Genomic DNA, 21,829 nt, shown 5'->3' with positions numbered 1-21,829 from the left:
TCAGAATAATTCATTTTCACCTTTTATAATATTAAATAACACGGGTATATTTTCTTATTAATTTGTTTGATAATTCCGTACTGTTTTCTAGAAACAGTACTCGCTGTGGGGAACTGGTAATTTACTTAAGTATTTTAGAAGCCTTCCTCGTTCCACTGACTTGTAACTTCAAGTAGCAAAAATTAGTTCGTCCCTTCCTATAGTGCTTCGTAATTCTTCTATTCTCTGCATTTTGCTTCGCTTGCTCGATCCTCCAAATGTCTTCGATGGCTGCTCCAACCCGTTGTTCTAGACAGTTTTAATATGCTTTCAAGTCACTCGTGACTCTTTATAATGAAAATACATTGTTTCTTGCCCACCTACGTTTCATTGTGGCCTTTACACAAGAAAATTTATCATTAATTTTCCTTAGAAGATCTTCCGAATATTCCTCACTGAAATTAGTTTCTAAGCATTCTGGCATTTTCACTTGCGTGCCTTCTGACAGATATTCTTCCGAAGCAGGTAAATTTTATATTTTATACACATAATTTAGTACATTATGTGTCCATACGACGTATAGAGCCCGACCGTTTGTGAAGAAACAAGAGCCTATACGATGTACCTACTATGCGTTGCTGGAAAAACGATTAGCGTGATAGCACAGGAACGAGAGGATTTATCTCACCTAATCCCACCATTGAGGTTCCTATAGCCCCGTACTTTAGGCTCTTGATAAGACGTGAAGTAAATCAGCCTACACGCACGGATATATAAAGTAGAGTCACACGCATTGGTCGAATTGTTCACATCTACTAGTTGGGGTCTGCGTAACTACACGTTTTGGGATCGTCAAAAGTGGGAATAAACGAAGCGATCGGTTTACTTCTCCTGTTCTTGTACCGTCTTGGGTGTCAACTGTCCAGTGTTATATAATAGGTGCTTTAGTCAATAATTTCCAATAGCCAAAAATGTGTGTGTAAAGAAGTGGGTCATTCAAATGTGACCAATAGGCCCGTAAACCTTCCGTTCATCAACTTTCCAGTAATGAACAGTATGGATCTCGGCCACATGTGAAAAAATTGTAGCCCGTACGAGGTATACAGCTTGTAAACGAGGGATTAAAAGTATTAATGGATCACCTTTCCTTCACATTTCAAACAAAGGTGAGTCTACCGACTTGCGTTCTTTGTCTAAAATAAGGAATTAGGGAAATGAAACGTCGATCGATCGATGAGTCTAGATAGAGAAAATTTACTCTTCCCCTGACGGGCCAGTTCAAATGACAATTACTATTGTATTAATTGATACAAAGTAGAACTATAGATCTGAGCGCACAGTGACGCTGAACAGAATACAGGCATCTCTTATCGAGCAGTACAGGGGATTCCATTTTAGTCGAAATTTTTGTTCCAAAGCTCGCTCTTAAGAAAAATATTGTACCTTTGCTAGATATAATTGAAAATTTTATACCATCGTTGATCAAAAGGAAAAAAGGTTTCGGAAATAATCAATATTTTATAAATACACCAACTAATTTGACGACTATTTACATTTGCTGATGATTATGTACAATCCTTTGATTACACAACCAGAGTAACAAATGTATATTTAAAAAATAAATACAATTAATATTGTACGTGTGTTCTTTTTACGTAGAAATAATCTATTTTAGAGCAATCCTATTCCCAAAAGGAATCTTGTAAATACATCGTTTTGTTTCCTACAGTTTAGACAGAGATCAACGCTACGTCGCTCAACCCATTTCCCACCATTATATACTACCACGTTCGCGTTTCCTACGCATCTCCTGAAAAACAAATAAAAAAGAATGGATATTAATTATAATGCACTCGTGTCAACAGATAACGACTTCGTATCAAAATGATGGAGACGAAGTGAGAGAAGCTCTCTAAGCTTTAGCGGTTAAGTTGTGCAGGTTTGCTTTAGAGCATTCGGTCTTGTAAATACTTGTGCGACAATCATGAAAATTGACGTTATAAACACAGATATAAATTTATACGGGAATTATTTCTACAGCTACAATTATTTCTTTTATATCGTTCGGATTGTGAATTTTTCGTGGTGAACAATATTTTTTAATTTAAAAATAAAAATCTCTTAGAGTAATGTCAGGAAAACGAGATGGTCCACAGTCCACCGTCGACCAATCCAAGAGCCACTAAACATTCTATTTAATTCTGCCACGTGAATGTTTAGTGTTGAAATACCTCAAGAAAGAATACTAGAAACGGTATGGTTATTACAGTCGTACAATCGCTTTTTTCTTTGTATTCTATAAGGATAAGGAAAAATAATTATAGGATATCGTTTAAAAAAATATCGATAATCTTAAAATCTCGACAACACTGCTGCTATAGCTTTGATCTGTCTCCGAACGTTTTGTGCTTGAATTGTAACTAGCTGGTATAAATTTCTTAAGAAATGAAATAAGCAATATATCTAATTAAAAATAAATTTTTATTGTTTCAAAAAACAGATAAAACATTCTGATTCGACTCTAATTTGATCCGAATATTACCTGTGTAACAAACATAGCTATCTCGTACAAAACAATATTTAATCGATTTTGTTTTGTTTGAGATATTCTTCAAGTAGTGCTGATTCAAGTAATAAGTAAATTGCACGTAAATCGAATATGTGGTTAAGAAATTAGTTAACGCCAAAGTTTGATTTCAGGTTAAATTGACTCGAACAGTGCCCAAGGATTAAACGAAAGTTTCTTTTTCCTTTTTTGTCACCTTATTTCTTCTCTTTTTTTTCTTTTTTACTTTTGCGCTCAAATACAACCTAGTTTGGCTCAATTTTATCGAAAAAATCGCACCAATAATTAATCGATAATACTTTCACAAAAATATAATGAGAAATATAAATGTTGTTAATGCGTATTAGTATTACTAATTTGCATAAGTGTTATCATATCGATACACGTGCGGCATCGCTTTGAAGTTCAGTGATCGAGTACTGTAACACGAGTCGCACTCACTCTTGGTGTATCTCATTCCCTCTCCTCATTGGACGGTACACACGTGGCTGGGTCTGAACCTCAGATACGAAAGATCGATACCAGGAACAAATTTGCTACCCTCGCTCTTTAAAAAGTTCCGTGCAGTTCCGACAGTGTGCGTTTTACCGTATTTTAAGATGGACCACTAAAGTCATCGGTAGTAGCAAAAGGGTTAAAATAATTAAAAATTCATCGTAAATTTAGAATTCTTTAATAAACTTTTTATAATTCTGTTATACATTTTAAATATTTATTATAAATTCATAAACTCCACAAATTTCTTATAAACATTGAAGTCTCGTATTCCATAGTGCATTCCTAATTAAATTTTGTATTTAATTACATTTCAGTCGCAGGTTAAAATGATTCGCTATCCAAAAGTTAAGTGAAATTAATATTCTAAAATATGTTTTTAACTCTCAAAAACCAGTTGTTTTCAAAGATAAAATACTTATGAAAATGTAAATTTAATTAACGACGAAGACAATTATAATTATTTATTTGATAATAATAAATTACAAGAATATGATTACGTAATGCAATCTCAGCTTTTACAATCTTCAATTTAAGTCGTTACACACATATATGTATTGGAGATCCCTATTTCACGCGTATTTAAATACACGTGTATACGTGTAATTATCGACTCCGAATTTACCTCGTGTAATTCTTAATACACAAGGTACCCAGCTATTTCTATATTACACGTGTATTTTGTATTATGTGTGTATTTTATATTACACGTATATTTTGTATTACACATAACATATTTACATATTTATAATTAGCACGTTTATGTTAATTAATCAGGACATAAATATACTAAAATATGTGCGTACACACGCGTATGCACACTTAAATATCCGCGTACATGTACATTTACAATCCGTGGACATGTCTATTAAAAACACAGTTATTTAATTCCTTAATAGACAGTACACGTGTATTTTAATAAACGTTCGAAACTGCTATTTCTAATATGTATGTGATTTCGTTGCGGTTGTCTTACTTAAAAAATTACAGTGTATGATTTGTTCGTCAGCATTAATAGGCGATAAAGCAAATCTTGAAAATATGAACTTTAACTTTTACAAATGAGGACCTTTCAAGATGCGAAAGTAATAAAAAAGTTTGTAATAAGCCAAAATTTATTTTGACACTTTCTCACGATGATTTGAATAGTATTTGAGAAATAGAAATAAAAATAAGAATACTTATTTTTAGTTTTAGACTGAAATTGTAACTAATTGATGAAGTTTTGGGATCATAAACAAAATCATTTAGAACATCATTCTCCAACATCCACTTCTGACAATGACAGTCAAACGTTATCCCCACCATCGTTCGTCGTAACTAGGATACAGAGACGCAGTTTGGTACAGAATCTATAGTAATCGCCACGCGACTAGCCTGTTTAAGCCATTCAGGGATAAACCATCTCTGCTTATACCGCTATCTATGTACATATTTCGTTTCCGCGTTCCGCATCCGCTCATCATTCACTCATAATTCGCTCGATGTTTACTCCACCCGAATGCTTGGTTTAGACAAAGAGTGCTGCTTAATAGACACGCCGCCTTTATTTCAAATCTGAGAGAAAGCTGATCTATTTAAAATATTTATAGTTTTAAAAGTGAGACCGGTAGAAAGAATTACTTTTGTATGGAAGTTCGATGCAACTAAATGAATAATTAATATTGAAATTATTAAATTTTTTTAATAATTAAGATAGTAAGAACGGGAATAAAGAAAATAAATAAAAAATAAGAACTGTATTCGCATTCGAACAGTGAAAATATTTAAAAATAAAAAAATAAACGTTGGCATATACTATGATCAATATAAAGTTGCGCAAAATTTATTTTTTACTTTTCGTTGTGAATAATTAAGATAAAATTTGAAGAAATTGGAACTCATTTCTTTAGAAAAATTATAATTGATATTTAAATCGAGCGCCGTACATAATTTGTGAATTTTTGTCTTTAAATTGTTTAAATCCTACCACAGATTAATAAGTGATTACGTATTGAAACAATTAATATATGTGACAGAAATAATTTTGATCAGTTAATAAGAAAGTAAATATGAAAGTAAAAAGACAAACAAAAAAGTGTTATTAGCAATCAAAAATCTGCGAAGGTTTCCTCCGAAGTGGAGGAAGTAAAATTTAAAGTTTTCGCCGGAGGGCATAATGACCTTGATGAGCCAACCGCGTGGCGTTTACTTTAATACGATAACTCCTATAATTTAAACCTGTATGTACATACGTATGAAATGAAGATTTTGAACCATTTCTTATGAAGAGCAATTTACAAATAAATAAAAGATAGATGAGTAAGTAAGCTATCTGTACCTATCATGGTCGCCTAAGGGACCTAAGCTGGGGATTCTTAAGTTTGGAGTCTTATATGTATTAACAAATTGATACAAAACATTATTGAAAAAAATTTTTATTTGAGATTATTTCATGTGCAAAACTTACTAACAACTTGGAAAATATTTGTAATTATTTATGTTAAATTAATTATTCAAAAGAATCGATACAAAATAATGTTCAGTTTTATGACTAATTTTATTAGATAAACTCTTGTTTTTCTTGCTCATATTGATAATTAAATACACCGAAATACTTCATTTTATAATTCCACTTAATGTTGTACTATTAATTATTTCTGAAGAAATTTTTTAATAAACATTAATTTGTAAAAGAATTTGTACCACAGTTGATTTTACAATTAAACAAAAATTTAACAAAAATCAATCTATATCCATATTGAATTCGCTTCCGGTTTCACTTTTTCTGCTGAATATTCCTTGCTGTACTTTTTAAATTGGTTCATGTTGAAATTTCAAAGGAATTTTTTCTACTGTACCATACGTAACCCTTGCGCTTTGTGCTTGTAACGGCGTACCATAATCAATAAAGTAAGTATTATATACGGTTCTTATAGACGTCTATTTTGCGCGCAGATTCAAATCTCGTTGAATGAGTTATACACGACGTTTCTTAAAATAAACCTGTAAACTCTGCAGTTCTACTTACATATGGCCAAAGTTTGATTTACAATTATGTTTCCTATGTATTTTTTACATTATTAACGTGTGTTATAAATCGTACATGTGCTCGGATAGTAAATAACACATAAATATTTTAAACAAAATAATAACACACGTTCATAATATTTTTTTATTTGCAATTCTTGTGTATACGCTACTTGATTTATATTTAAAAAGGATGAATAATTGTGTAGCATGTCGTATATATTTTTAATAAAATTGGTAGGTATGTTAATGTGCTTTTAGAAATTGATTATCATTTTTAAAATATAACTCAAAAATATTATTTTATTACGTCACTATGAATTGTATTCTGTAGCTGATTGTGAATAAGCAACTAAATTTTATCACATCACTTCCTCTTGTGAATGAACGAATTTTTTCCCAAAATTTAATAACATGATAGCTTCCTAATATCATTTTTCACTTCACGATACATGTACATGTGTACATATGTATATATATCACAGAGCTGGCAAGAAGACGTGTAATTTGAAGAAAGGATTTCTAAATAAAATCTATGTAAGTACGTTGACAAATCGATTATCATATATTGTACTAATAAAGGGGTTTTCTACTTTGTTAGGTGAGAAAAATAATTTTTTTTTGCATTTTCTAACAGTATGTAGGTACATTTAGGAATATACAGTTTACATTTCATTTGAAAATTCGTAAAATTGACATTTTTGACAATACGTACATTTAAGAATATGTACATTCTAATTTTTTTAAAAAATTCATAAAATTGACGAAGTACGAGGCGAGACGGAGAACTGGTATAAACCCTTGTCTCCTATTAATTTAGACGCATATTTGCATATCAGCTTATTGCTTTAAATCTTTTCAGTATACCTTATTGTTCAAGGCACATTAAGTTGAGAAACATTTAGTCAGTGCGAAATTTCAATATTGGAATATTTTAAAAAATATGACTATGTTCGAATATATATTCTATAATTCTTTTCTAATTATTTGAATTTAATCTCTCATATTAATCAACATACTGCATATTTGATAATACTTTACCGACTAATCACATGTCAGTTTGATAACCCGCATAGAAGAATTACTGAGAATACCTTTTTAAAATTCCATATATTGTTTTCTATTAGTTTGTTCATATTCAAAGTATACCTGAACCTATATTTTTTTAATTACATAAAATATATCAAATAAAGATATAAATAGACTGAGAAAACACTTTACTGGAAACTTTTGAGATAACATTATCAATATACCGAAAACTATTAAAACATTATGAAATTTTAACTGCATATATGTCTCTTTATCGCCTGCTCTAAAATCAATTTGATATCGCCAGAAGTTTTTTCTAATTAATTTTTGCACTCCATTTTTATAAGGTGAATTGAATATTTTATTTCAAAACACTGCCAATTATAAAAATTTTGTTTGATTCTAGTACCAATTATTACTACATTTATTTTATATAAGAATCTGTTCCTACTTTTTGTTTCAAAATTTGTTTTCACTTCTTTAACAAGTAATAATTAATATAATATTTATTTCAAAATGTAGTGAAAATTAATTTGTATTATTGAAATTTAAACAAATTAGTAGTTGACGTTTCAAATATTTGTATCAAGTAGTTTTTATTTATTTCACTATTTAAAAATTACCCCATTTTTTTAAACGGCAAAGTAGAAACCCCCTATAATCTTAAGTTAATAATGTACACATACAATTCATTTTGCATGCAATTATGTAGTAACTGAAAAGAATTATAATATCGATTCCAGTTCTTGAAACAGTTAAAAACCATTGTTCAGAAAAATTGTTACAAAGTACTGAATCTGACAGAGTAATTGAATGTAAATGTTTTCGCTAAATCGCTTGAAATATTGCTAATCTTTCAAGTACTCGTTATAATAGCCGTCTAACTCAAAATTATACATATGTTCCTAGACAATTATTTAAAACTAATAGTGGGATCTATGCCAAAATAAATTGTAAGAGTTATAAAACAGAAGGATTAATCCACTAATTATTAATTTCCTTAGAATAATAATTAGTTAATATAAAATGAGTGAATAATTTTGTCTTGAAATTTTGGTAACAAATGACCAAAATACATATATAGGCACATAGTTTAATGCTTCTTTATTTACATATGTATTACAAAAGTAGAATAAAATTTTCAGTAATCGTTACTATAACAAACGAAAATTGTTGTTACGTATGAAATTGACCAGTCAAGTTAGTAAAAATCATACACTGTTGGTAACATTGTAAAATTAATGAATCCCCGATCTTCTTTTTTTTTTAACAATGCATGGAAACTATGAGAATATAACTTTGTTTGTTGTAATATTTGAATATTACGGTGAGCGAATCTACAATTTGAAAAGTTCTAAAACGAAACAATTACCACGGTAGAGTTGTCCGAAAAAACCACTGATAACGTTGGTGAACAAAAAGAAGAGACCCGAGTTTGCAGAGAAGTATAGCCTTCCGCTAACTTGAAGTCTCGCGGGACGACACAGGGGTAAAGAGGGTTTCGACCGTCCATTCCCACCTGAGCCGCACGTTCTGAACCTTAGCCACGCACTCTATCATAGTAGTAGGAATAGATTTCAATTGCGTTCCTATCTCAATATGTATATAAATATAAAGCTTGGGGACTCTAAACTACTGAGGTTTCGTTTATGCTTATATTTAATACATAAAACGTTTGTTTAATCCTATAAGAGTCATGTAATATAAAAAAGAATATTATGTAATATTAACAGTTTTTCTATAGCTGGAGTAATAAAGATGATTTTAAATCATAATTAATTTTCCTTAATAAAAGCAAATATTTTTTACAACACTATCCAACTTAACTCTAGTAATTTTCCACAAAAGAGTATTAAGCCATGTGTCCCAAGAGAACAATGGTATTTCCAAAGGTATTAAAATTGAACATTGCTATTATCGCATATAAAAAATACAGGGCGAACAGAATAATAAAAATGAGAAAATTAAGTTTTTTCTTAAAGAAAAGTATACATCTTTTTAAGAAAGCAATGGATACATTTTATCCGTACATCAACACATGAAAGCTATTATAATATTTAAATTAAATTAAATTAAATTAAAAACGGACCAGAAACTGATTAACGTTTGTCTGAAAAGAATTTTCCTTACTTCTACTGGTAATTATATAACCAATGCTTTCCTAGCCTATTGTAAAAACTAGCAAAAATTGTCCTGTATTAGATATAACAATTGTATAATAGTAATATTGCATTTACGCCAATGCGGCTCTGCCTCCCGCGTGTTTCTCACTATCTCTCTCTACCTCGCTACCTTCTTCGTCAGTCAGTCCACATGTGTCTGTAACTGTCGCGACGAATAGCGAACTATATAGCGTATTTTAATTTCTGGAAGGCCATAATCTTTACGGATGTGTCAAAATTCAATATTTTTGGTACAAATGGGAGAAAAATTGTGTGGCGAAAACTGAATATAGAAACGGATGTTAAACATCTTTGGCCAACGGTTAAATTTGGCGGCGGATTACAAATGATGTGGGTCTGTATGTTGGCATCCGGTGTTGAAAATTTAGTACTTATTGACAACATAATTTACAAATGGAGCTATCTAAACATATTAAAAAATAATATAAAACAGAATGCTGAAGATGTGAGAATTTTAAATAATTATTAAAATTTGGTTAAATCTATGCCTCGGCGATTACAGTGTGTTGTAAATGCACGAAGGTAAGCTTCAAAATATTAACGTAAGCTATAAATACATTAATTATAACAAAAATATGTTCTGTAAGATTTTTACTAACAGGACAGTTTCACACGTAACGACAAATTTTGTTTGTTACATTGATAATTACTGAAGGTTTTGTTTAATTTTTGTTATGTACTAAATAAAGAAGCATTAAATTATATGCCTAAATGTGTGTTTTACTCATTCACTCCAAGTTTTACGATTTACAAATAAAAATCGTCTAAATCGTTAGATGTATGATTTGAAGTAACAGTTACTATATTTCTTTACTACAGTTCTAAAACGTCAAGAAAAATATGGTTATGTTACTTGTACGATGTGTTTGTGTCGGTTGCTAAAGAGCCCCTACCATTTCGAAACCCGAGGTAACCCGAACGCCGGTGACATCACCAGGGTAGCCAGGCAGATAAGCTAAATCCCAAGCCGAAGGAGTGGAGGAAGGCAGCTAGGCGGGTCGACCTTCACTGCCTCACACCATGAGGTGGAATGTGGGAACGTAACGGGTGTTTCTATTGTATTGTAGTTTTGCTTTCCCCCACTCCTTCAGCTTGGGATTTAGCTTATCTGCTTGGCTCCTCTGGACGTCATCGTCTATTCGGTAGTATCCCAACACTGACTCATGAATTGCAAGATAACAACTGAAAGTACTGGCTCGAGTGACAGCCTCATCGTGGCTTAAACGGTACTACGGTGGTCAGTGGTAGTTAAACGGGCCAAGGGGTAGTTCTTGTGGTTTCATTCCCTGGTCACTGTTCCTTAAGCTCCAGGTAATGGGGAATGGTCCCATTTCACCTGTACCAATCGAACCGTCTCCAATTAAGTCTTCGAAGCAGGTGTAAATCTACAAAATTTACATCACATCTGTCTTTGGTCATTCAATTACAAATAGAATTTTGCAATCTTCGAACAAAATTAATCATTTTTTACAACTGATTCAATCGGAAAACATGAATATGAAGCGAACACAATTTCAACATACAGAAGTTACCGAATTAGAATTTTTACCAAGATTAAGATACAAAGATCTATGCTTATACACACGTGGAACACATCAAATGAAGCGTAAAACACATGATTATTATACCGACCACGTAAATCACAGCGAAGATTTTGAATTTGAAGTTGTAATACCATCATATAATATTGATTTTTAAAAATACCTGATCGATGGAACCAATTAATGTCATTTTAATGAAAACGAAACTCCATTTACGACATTTAAACAGTTTAAAATGTTTTGTATATGTATTAATTGACAAAAGTAAAACCGTATTGGAAGCCATACTTGCACACTCATATGGATGCGAAGTGGAAGAGTGCGTTGTTGATTGCTATTCCCATATATTGTAGCAATGATTATATGGTATTTTGGATTTGCTTGATTTCAAATTGCAATTCATCTGCCCGCTGAGTTTCTTGCTAATTACTTTAAAGACGGTTCAATAATTTTACGAAAATAATTTTAGTAATGTTCGAGTGCATTCTGATCTGGCGTCTAAAAAAAATCAATCTTTTTCTTTTTGTATTTTCGTAATATTGGTAATTATAAAAATATGTTCTTGGAAACATTTGTAAAAGTATCATGAAGTAATGGGAGATATAAACATTTTACGGAAGAGATGCAACGAAAATTAAGTGCACCGTAGACCCAAAAATAATATCATACGGACGGTATTGTTACTTCTTTAAAGAAAATAGGACTACAGAGAAATAACAAAAATCGTCGACAAACTGAGTTCATGCAAACACCTAGTAGGAAAAGGGGGCCGGATCAGCGTTTTCTAACCTAGGAATTTCATTTAAATTGTCGAATAATGCGCAAAGTCAAAAAGCTCTACGACTCAAATATATGTAGATCGTCTTGGGTCTAAGTGTCGATGATATTCTGGTAATCATTTAGTAAAAGCCGTTAAGAAAAGATCCCTATCTACGTGGCTGCAATACATGGTTGAAAAAAGTAGCAGCGAAACGATAGAGCGCTCAAACCAGGTAAGGAATTGGATTGACCATTTCCGCAACCTTTAAACAAAGAAGTCTTTGCCTGTGCATGCTAAACTATTCCTGCGTTCTTGTAAAGTAACGGAATATATGCATTTATGGATACCAGTAATTTTATTTCCCTAATCTCTCTTTCCAAATCCTGTTAAGTAAAAGGATCTGCGCTGATATCGGTACCTTTGCTTCCCATTTCTCTGTCACCTGTAAAAGAAGGAATTCATGACACGTATAGTTGTACTCTTCTCATTTTCTTACACTTCCTCTGACAAGCTACTGGTCCCCCTTTATTCACGTTATCCCATTATTTGAGAAATTCTTGAATATTTTCTGTTTACATCACATTTGTGTATATCGTTACATCATTCTTATTTTTCCTTATCTTGATAAATTAAGATCATCACGGAACAACGCAACAGCGCCATATGCAGTTCGAACAATATTATAGTTCGGATTTAATGGAAAATGTTTATTATAATCTTAATTTTAGTCTATATATTAATATTAATAGTATTCCTATTGTGTTACAGTTAAATCGAAAAAAGAATCTTATTTTGATCCTAATTATTAACCATTTGCGATCCACTTGTACGCAACAGACTGTCAGCAGGTCCAACTTATTTTGAAGTAATGCTGTATCTACGAAGTAAAGTACTTTAGAATGTAAATTAATTCGTAATAATGATAAAGAATACATTGTAAGCTTATTGTTAAGACGAATAATTTCGTACATAAATAATTAAGGATGAAAAAATTCAAATGGTTTTATATCATAGTAAAAAAAAGTGGAGGAAGTGAAAATCGGCAGTTGGGAAGAATGATACATATTGCAGTATGGAGTATCTAAGAAATGTATAAGGAAAACTAAAAAAAACTTTATATTTGTTATAAAAAACGAACTTTTATTTAATCAGATAATACAAATAAGCAAATATTTTGCATTTTTTAACATTTTTTAACACATTGTGTCAATATTTTTCCATTACTGTAATTTTTATAGTTTCCACCGCAAAATAAACATTTTATATCATCGTCGTTATCGTTAACAATCGCATCGTCTGATAATTCTACAACGAAAAAATTGATCTCTTTCTTTTTAACTTGTCTTCTGTACCCAATTTTCTTTTAGATTATTGTTTTTGCTATTGAAGTTTCTTTTTCTTTTATTAAAGATATCCAAACTTTTTCCAATTATTTTCTTTTACAATAGGGAACTTAAAACACAAGCAGAACTTGATTTACGACTAGAACTACTTGTGAAATTGAGAGATTGAATTCAGATAAGGGCACGATATCAACAGGTTCGACGATTCGACTAGGTTCAGAAATTGGCTCGTTATTTAAATTTGAAGTTGCTAAAATGCAGGTATAGCAGATTGGGCACGTTCTCCATTTACATTGTTAGCGACAATAGGAAAATCGTAACTGTAGAAAATTTCATGATTGAGGGGATTACAGGCCTGTCTTTTTAAAATCATTCACTGAAATTTTCATTGTAGCAGCCTTGAAATAAATAGTATTAAATATTTTAGCAACAGTTTAATTCTAAATAGTGTTACTTTATTCTGATCTCTATCTTCATGAGGCACATTTCTTAGGAATGCTTCAATTTCAGAACTATAATATGTTTTGAAAGGCTTTATAAGAGACACGTCAAGCAGCTACAATTTATGCAAAGAATAAAGAGGTAGACAAAATGTAGAAACATTATTTTCCATTAATCTCAATATTTCTGATATGGGTACTGTATCTATCAAGTACTAACAGAAGGTAGTACTACAGTAGGATCAATGTATTTAATAAAGTGATCGAACCACATTGTAAAAATATGAATTTGTATCCAACTGATGGGTGACTAGGCGCAATCGAACCAACTGGTGCTCGATTCATTAATTCTTGTTTCATATTTTTTCTTGACCAAATTATTAGTGACAGAATAAAAAAACTTACTGCGTCCATACAAATCACAATAGTAATTAGTTTTCCTCTTTTAGCCGAAGTAAGTGTTGCGATATTTTTCTTAGCTCTTATGTTACTAAATTCCAGTCTGATTTACATTATAAATTTTATGAGGTATCCTTTCCATTTTTTCAAATTGATTAAAAAAGACGTAAATCTCCAGGGGGGGGGGGGGGATTCTTTTGCTCTTGCACTGAATATATCGCATGGTTCTAATGCTTCATATGTAATTCTCAATAATTAAATTTTTTCTTTCAGGTCAAAAATTTTTTTGTTCATTGCTATAAAACTCTTAACAAGCTTTAATTCTGAATATTCAAACAATATAGGTTTTCTACCTAATGAAACATTTATTAAAATACACAGTATCATTTAAAACATATTTATGTAAAGTAATTTTAGGTATTACTTTTTAGATACAGCTTGACATCTCTTCTTTTTTTCTCGAACTGCCAAAATCATATTTTTCTTATTGCACGATATTTTCCTTCAATGATGATTTCCATCTATACAAAAGATAATTAGGTACTTTTTTTTAGTAAAAATGTAATTTAATACTATATAAACTTATTACGGAAAATGCACGCAATATAGAACATGTTTAATATGTATATATAACATGTGTTCCATATAGTATTGCGTGTAATAGTGGTCTGACAAGAAAACAATAAATGTATTCAGAAAAAAAAATAACTTTAAAAGTATATTATTTTTTAACAGTTAAGAACAAACATATATAATAATAAATCATGCAACAGAAATAATTTTCAACTTACCTTGATTAAAATATTTAACTATTCTACTAGGCTTTGAAAAATTTGTACACGCTACAAAAAGAAATACATTTCGTTCTCGTTAAAGGTTGTTCACGTTCATTTGTCAATATTATAGTCTATTGTTTAAAGGGAAAGACTTCACACGATTGTCGATAGATTTCTTTAGCTAATTGCCGAAATTTTGTGGTATTCCATATTATGTGCTGTTCCATACTATATTGCAAACGTTTACCCTATATAATATTTTTTTGTTATGGAAACCAAGTATATCTGCAATCAATCTATCTCTTCCAGCAGATTATAAGTAAATTTGAGGTAAGTATAGGCTTTTGATGAGAAAAACACCCCATCTATACAAAAGATAATTATTCTATATATTATAGATTTGAATTTTTAAAAAACGATGGGGCAAATTTAGTACGTAATTTCTAGTCTACTCGTGTAGTTTGTGCTAAATCTCATGATTTATCATTTATTATTTGTCCATGTAATATTTCTACATTTGAATTGCAAACAGTTCCCCAAAGCTTCATTCTATAGGTGCATACTAGCTTTATTATTGCTTTATAAATTAACAACTCATTTTCTGTTGTTATTTTAGATCTTTTTGCTAACAGCCAATACATTTTACTTATTAAGAAACTAAACTATTTACGTTTAAGGCTAATATGCTTTTCCTTTTGTCTATCGAGGTGAATACCATTTGTATGTACTTATAATAGCCACGTAAAAATAAAAATTATCAAGATATGCTAGCTACTTTAAGTTGTTTAACAATAACCCTCGACAATAATCCTTAGTTAACAAAAATCAGACTTTTCAGATCACGACCATAAGTATTTTGGCATTACATGAAACCTTTTTTCAAGCTTGCAAACGTGGATTATTAACTCAGAGAAAAGAATATATTGCAAATAGTTAGATCAAATTTGGGACAGAGAACTAATTCCGACTTTCAAAGCAACAAAATTACCTCACATATTACCAGGACTACGAGGATAGTCCCAAAAGTACCCGACCTGACATATAGATGACGGTAGTTCTCTCAGTGAATTTGTAAACATGGAAAAAATTGATTATCGTTATGCGATACAATACTTTCGTTTCCTCACTCCAACCGATATCAAAACGGAGCTAGATTCTGCTCCTTCGTTTACAACAATAAAATATTGGGTGGCAGAGTTTAAACGAGGCCGTACGAGCTTTCAAGACGAACATCGCAGTGACCAAATGAGGTAATTACGCCTGAAATGGTGACAAAAATCCATAAAATGTGACCTCCCTCAGCTTAAAAACGTAATTTTATCTATACTAGATGTAGCAGCTAGAATATAATGGATTTAATATAGGTAAATCACGCTGCATTTTCTTGGACAAGGGACTTCTGTGTAGAAAGTGTGGATCTTTCGGACCACCTACCGATCAGGGTGATCATACCTCTGTTGATCATATGTCCCTTCCTATGAAACTCTCTGTGTACTCTTCTGTGACTAAACTTATATGGACTGAGGACGTCGTCGCTGAGTACTATCAGTATATGTGGAGATCCTAACCACTCTACCGGATACCGTAAATGAAATAAATGCTTATCTAACAAGCTCTACCAAACAAATCACGATAAACACAGGAATGATAAAAAAGGTAAGAACAAATTTAAGACCCAATATTATGTATAACAATGATTGCGAGTTACTTGGAAAAACAGATGAAAAAAAAAGAAATTGGATCAAATCCGTAATCCTAGAATACCAGAGAAGAATTTATAATGGAGGGAGTATGTAAACAAGGTCAAGAGCAATAGGTGTGAGTACGTAGCCCAATTAAAAGCAGACTTATCATAGACACGGAATCCTGCAGCTTTCTGGAAGATGTACAGAAAATTCGCGAGACCTAAACTGATACTATCTCCGATAACGGTAGAAATTTGGAAGTACAAGTACTGAAGTAGAAGTAGAAGTTTCTGGAGAAGGTTTACCTACCACGTTTACAGTCGATACAGTCGATATAGTGCATGTTTCCTCGACTGCAGACATCCCACTTTGGATACAGAAATCACGTTACAGGAAGTACTGAGAATTTTGAAACACATCACACTAAATAAGATCCCTGGAATTAATGACATTCAAAATTCATTGTACAAAATGTTCCCCATTGAATGGCTAGAATACATCGCTAAAGTTTTTAATAAAATAGTCGAAAAAGGAACGATAACAGAAGTAAATTGGTTATCATAAAAACGATATTTTCTATGATACATAAAAAAGAAGACTCTACGTATCCGAAGAACTATAGAAAGATTGCACTGATTAATACTATAACAAAGATTTCTACTTCAGTACTAGCAGAAATAGTTAACCAATGATGTGGAAAACAAAATATACACATGGAGAGTCAAAATGAATTTTGGAAATATTGCTTGACAGAAGACAACTCCTTTGTACTAAAATTAGATTTTATTACAAAAGAATTCTTGCTCTGGCACAAACCAAAGGGACATTATTTACCGCTTTTATTAACTTCCACAGGTATTCGATTCTGCCAGCCACGACATTCTATGGCAAAAGCTATACACACCCAGTCTCGGTTAAAAAATAATTAGAATCCTACGAACCCTCTATAGCAGAGCCCTAATATAAGTCAGGGTTGACAATAATAAAATGAAATAAAAGACACAAAAAGTTTTATAAAGGGATCTAACCCTATTTTCGTTGTTTATCTCTAACACAGAAGAATTATTTTTTTGATAAAGACCAGCAGAAAATAATAAAACATATGAAAATTTTACACTTCACAGACGACTTTGTGTTAACAGCAGAAAATATAAACGAAATGCAAAATAAACTGCTTACCCTTGAAGAATTCTACAATAAAAACCAATTAAAAGTTAACACTGATAAGTCTAAGATAATAATATTTACCCGACAAAGAAAGAGCTGGAAAGCTAAAGTCTCTGAAATATAAGAATACAAAATTGGAAGTTACGAAAGAATATATCTACTTAGGAGTATCTTTTTCATCAACAGAATCATTCAACGTAGGGCATCTCACATGTATACAAAGAGAACAACTGCGTTAGGTTTCATTTAAAGACCCATGGTAGCAACGAAATTGGACAACTGGGAGTTCAGAATCAGACTGTTTAATGCAATTTCGAGATCCAGTGTTGTATGGTTTGAGTGCACGGAGCTTTAATTATACCGAGCTGCTAGACAAACTGCAGAATAGATTTATAAGTACTCCAGAGTACATAATATACATGAAAAGGGGGCTAGCAAAACTTACAAGGGGACCTCACGGTAGTGAAAATCGCTTTTAAAATGGTAGTAGGTGCAAATTATAGTATATAATTAGTATCAAAAAACTCTAATAGGTTTCTTCAAAATAGGCCTTCGTTTCCGAGATATTTTGATTTAAAATTTGATACGTGCATAGTAAATAAAAAAAAAAAAAAAAAAAATATTTTATCAAAGCAAGTTTTGGGTAAATCGATAGAACGAGTGACTATGAAGCTTTTGAGGCGGAATCGAATCCCGATCTCTCGTTGCTATATTTTTTCTTTTTTTTTTTAGTACAACTTTAAAATGCAAACATATATTTGATTTATTTTTGTATTTAATGTCAATATTACCGTCACTTTGACAATTGTTTAGAGTATGTTCGAAAACAATTAGCATCGGTAGTGGCAATACGAATAACCAATATAGAATTTACCTGGTAATGACTAATACGAATATGTAATACAGAAAAATATATGCAACATATACTGCTATTTTACTACTTACTTTTACTATTTATTTACTTCAATTTTTTATATTGATGTCGTATAGAATTGACATTAAAGACAAAAATAAATCAAACATATTTTTGCATTTCAAAGTTGTATTAAAAAAAAAAATAGTAACGAGAAATCGGGATTCCCGAAACTTTCCCCGTTAAAAAGATTTAAGTTAATTCACTTACTATGTACGTATCAAACTTTAAATTAAAATATCTCAAAAACGAATGCCCATTTTAAAGAAACCTATTAGGGTATTTTGATACTAAGTATGTACTATAACTTGCATCTACTATCGTTTTAAAAGCGATTTCCTCTATCGTAAAATCCCCTTATTAGCAATAATTCCCTTAAAAGAGCTTTAAATTTGCTGAATGACATACTGGATGAAAAATAATAGATAAACAAGGATGTGTCAACTTATTTTCCGAGGCGACTGTATATGCATCTTGAAATAAACACTATTTCCGCATTGCAGGAGATACATTAATAATATTTTTCTTCGAGCCATAGATAAAACAGTATTTTTAAGTTGAAATAATTTTAAAAAATGGAATCTTAACATATTCAATATCTCTTTCCAAATAGTCACTTACATTCAAATGATATGATGGATCTTCTCTTGAAGAGTCTGATAGATCAGATTCAGGAAAAGATATTTTAATCCAAGTTGTAACAAATGACGATTCTTGAGTTTGCGGTCCTTAAACAAGTGGTTGTTCGATAGACAATTGATAACGCGATGTACTTGGTATTGTCTTTTCCTGTTCTTGCATGATGTTGTGCCTTTTATAAATTCTCAAACAGCATGTATTACACAAAACATCACCAACAATAATCACTTTGTCCAAAACTTCTGACTACTTCTTAGCTTCCTGTGGTATACTAATTTTCTTCCACCGACTGGATGATTTCCAAAGCGAAGTTTTACATTTAATACATTTAGTATGTTTAATATCAATATTCACTTGCCTGTCTGATATATTGATACCTGTTTTATATTCTGAATTAGACTAAGTCACAGATCGCTCTTGCACAATCACTTAATTCCACTTATTCATAAAACTGGTCACACTTAGAAATACAAAACGTGAAATACGAATAGTGTTTTTAAAAGAACGTCCGAAAGTTGGTGTCTAATTATACGAGTATATGATTAAAGGATATGATAGTTCGTAAAATCCCAATCAACAACTTGCAATATTCAATAGCTGGTATTGTTCTGCTCGATGATTCAAAAATATCTGATTGTATTCGGTGTTCATATTTTCCTTCCTATTTTCCTTTGTTTACGTTTTACATTGAACTAAAGAAAAAGCTATGATTGACGTTTAACCTGTGAAAAGAGGTCATTAATTAAACCTTGATAGCGAAGGAAGAAGTTTTTGTCAGGTCAAAATAGGTACGAAAAAATTGAGAAGAAAACAAACATCGGATCGAAGACGACGATTCCTCGCAAGTGTTTTTCATAATTATATTTTCGGTGGATTAACGTTAACAATCGGAGTTAACAATTAGTCTGTTTACCGTCATCCCGCTGAGGGTTACTTTGCATATTAAGATCAGTATGGTTCTCTTACTTTTATGATATATTGCCTGACACCGATCATAAAATATCAAACAAATCCGGAGACGTATTTTAGGCCTCTATAAAATTTAACATTCATCAAGCGGACAATTTTAATACATCTCCATCTCCTTTTTGCAATGTGAAATAGAAAAATCTTTTTAAATATTACATTAACATATTCATTACACTTGGTGTGTACGTAATTGCGTATAACATTTATTTATTACAGACAATACATCGATTATACGAATATTTAATTCCCACAAAAATATAGGAAATAACTAAATATTAATTAAATGAAAATGTTATGTATATTTTTATGCATATTGTATGTATATTTTTGTATATATTCCTGCATATGTTTCTGTACTGTAGCTTTGTAAATATTTTATATATAAGTACGTATTTCTAAAAATAAAAATTAAATATTAAATAAGATTCTTGGAGATCTGGGATTAGATCTGTTCGACCAGCTTGTCGTCGATATCTTGTCAGTTTTCCATAATCTTACTTCTTTCAAACACTATCAAATGACACCTGATAGCTAAGATATAGACCTAAGTGATAGTTTTAACTCCATTCCTTACTCAGGCTACTGCCTCATGTGTACAACTTTACTTCCACCGTTTTCCGATAGATGGCTTTAGCGGTAAGTGATGGTGGAAACAAATAGATCATAGATGTCATACAATAAATTTGAGCATCTATCAACATAACTCCATAGAAACATTAATCGATTTGTGTCTGCGTCGTAAAGTTATTCTCGATTGAAAATGTTAATTTTCTGCTTCAATATAAAGAAATCTGCGGCTGAAGGTCATCGAATATTCTCAAATACTTAAGGTGAGCCCTCTATCAGTGAAAGAACGTGTCGTGAGTAGTTTCGACGTTTCGAGAACGTTGACTTTGACATTGGGGATCAGCAAAACGTTAGAAGAGAAAAGGTTTTCAAACATGCGGAATTGGAGGCATTACTTGATCAAGACTCCAGTCAAACTCAAGATGAATTGACACGATCATTGAGAGTGACTCAACAAGCCATTTCAAAACACTTCAAAGCCATGGGAATGATTCAGAAGCAAGGAAATTGGGTACCGTACGAGTTGGAGGTGAAAGATGTTGAACGGTGTTTGTTGGCTTGTGAGCAGTTGTTTGAAAGGCAAAAATGGAAGGGATTTCTGCATCGTATTGTGACTGGGGACGAAAACTGGATTCATTACGATAACCCTAAGTGCAGAAAATCATGGGGACTTTTTGGCTCGATGATCAATGATCAAACGGAATATTCACGGTTCCAAAGTCATGCTCTGTATTTAGCGGGACTAGCTCAGCGTAGCGTATTAGGGGCTGTTAAAACCAACTGAAACAATCACAGGCGATTGATATCGAACACTATTAATGCGTTTGAGCCGAGCATTGAAAGACAAACGGCCGCAATAAAACGAGAAACACGATAAAGTGATTTTGCAGTATGGCGATGCTCGACCCATGTTGCGAAAGGGGTAAAGACATAATTTAAAACGTTGAAATGGGAAGTCCTATCCCACCCGCCATATTCTCCAGACGTTGCTCCCTCCGACTATCACTTGATTCGATCAATGGAACACAGCCTGGCTGACCCCTGTAATCTTGTCTGATTTTCTCCCAATATTTTGTGTGTTTCTCTTCGATCTTCTCACTTGTATTTCCCTTTCCCCGACCTTTCTTTAAATGTATTAATACATTTGAAGTGTACCCCATTTCTCCCACAATTCCTTCCCGCAATATATTTTCCTAAACATCTAATCGTCCACAGAACACTTCAAAAATTTTATTCTTAGTGTTTCTGACTCCATCAATTGGAAGTAACCAAAGTTTATCGTTACTTTAATAAGCGAATACATCAAATCTAACGAAATTATTTCCAGAGTTTTTCGTCGATAGTTCCTCGTTAATCATTTACTTTCGCA

General features: G+C 31.8%; 1 protein-coding gene across 6 annotated transcripts in view; it reads right to left on the bottom strand.

Moving 5' to 3' along the window:
• Ppa (F-box and leucine rich repeat protein partner of paired) overlaps window positions 1–21,829 on the bottom strand; it is a 68,165-nt gene that overhangs the window by 24,990 nt on the left and 21,346 nt on the right. The window contains exon 2 of one of the 6 annotated variants that reach the window (XM_076305843.1): window positions 11,940–12,004. The exons of the other annotated variants lie outside the window; for them this stretch is intronic. Coding sequence (XP_076161958.1) covers window positions 11,949–12,004 — 56 coding nt within the window. The 3' untranslated portion in view covers window positions 11,940–11,948. Of the gene's footprint in view, window positions 1–11,939; window positions 12,005–21,829 lie in introns of those variants that run through there. 6 annotated transcript variants of the gene reach the window in all.

This window comes from Ptiloglossa arizonensis, chromosome 3 (genome assembly GCF_051014685.1).
Source record: "Ptiloglossa arizonensis isolate GNS036 chromosome 3, iyPtiAriz1_principal, whole genome shotgun sequence".
NCBI classification, from domain to species: Eukaryota; Metazoa; Arthropoda; class Insecta; order Hymenoptera; family Colletidae; genus Ptiloglossa; species Ptiloglossa arizonensis.
This window is presented reverse-complemented; position numbering and strand designations above follow the sequence as displayed.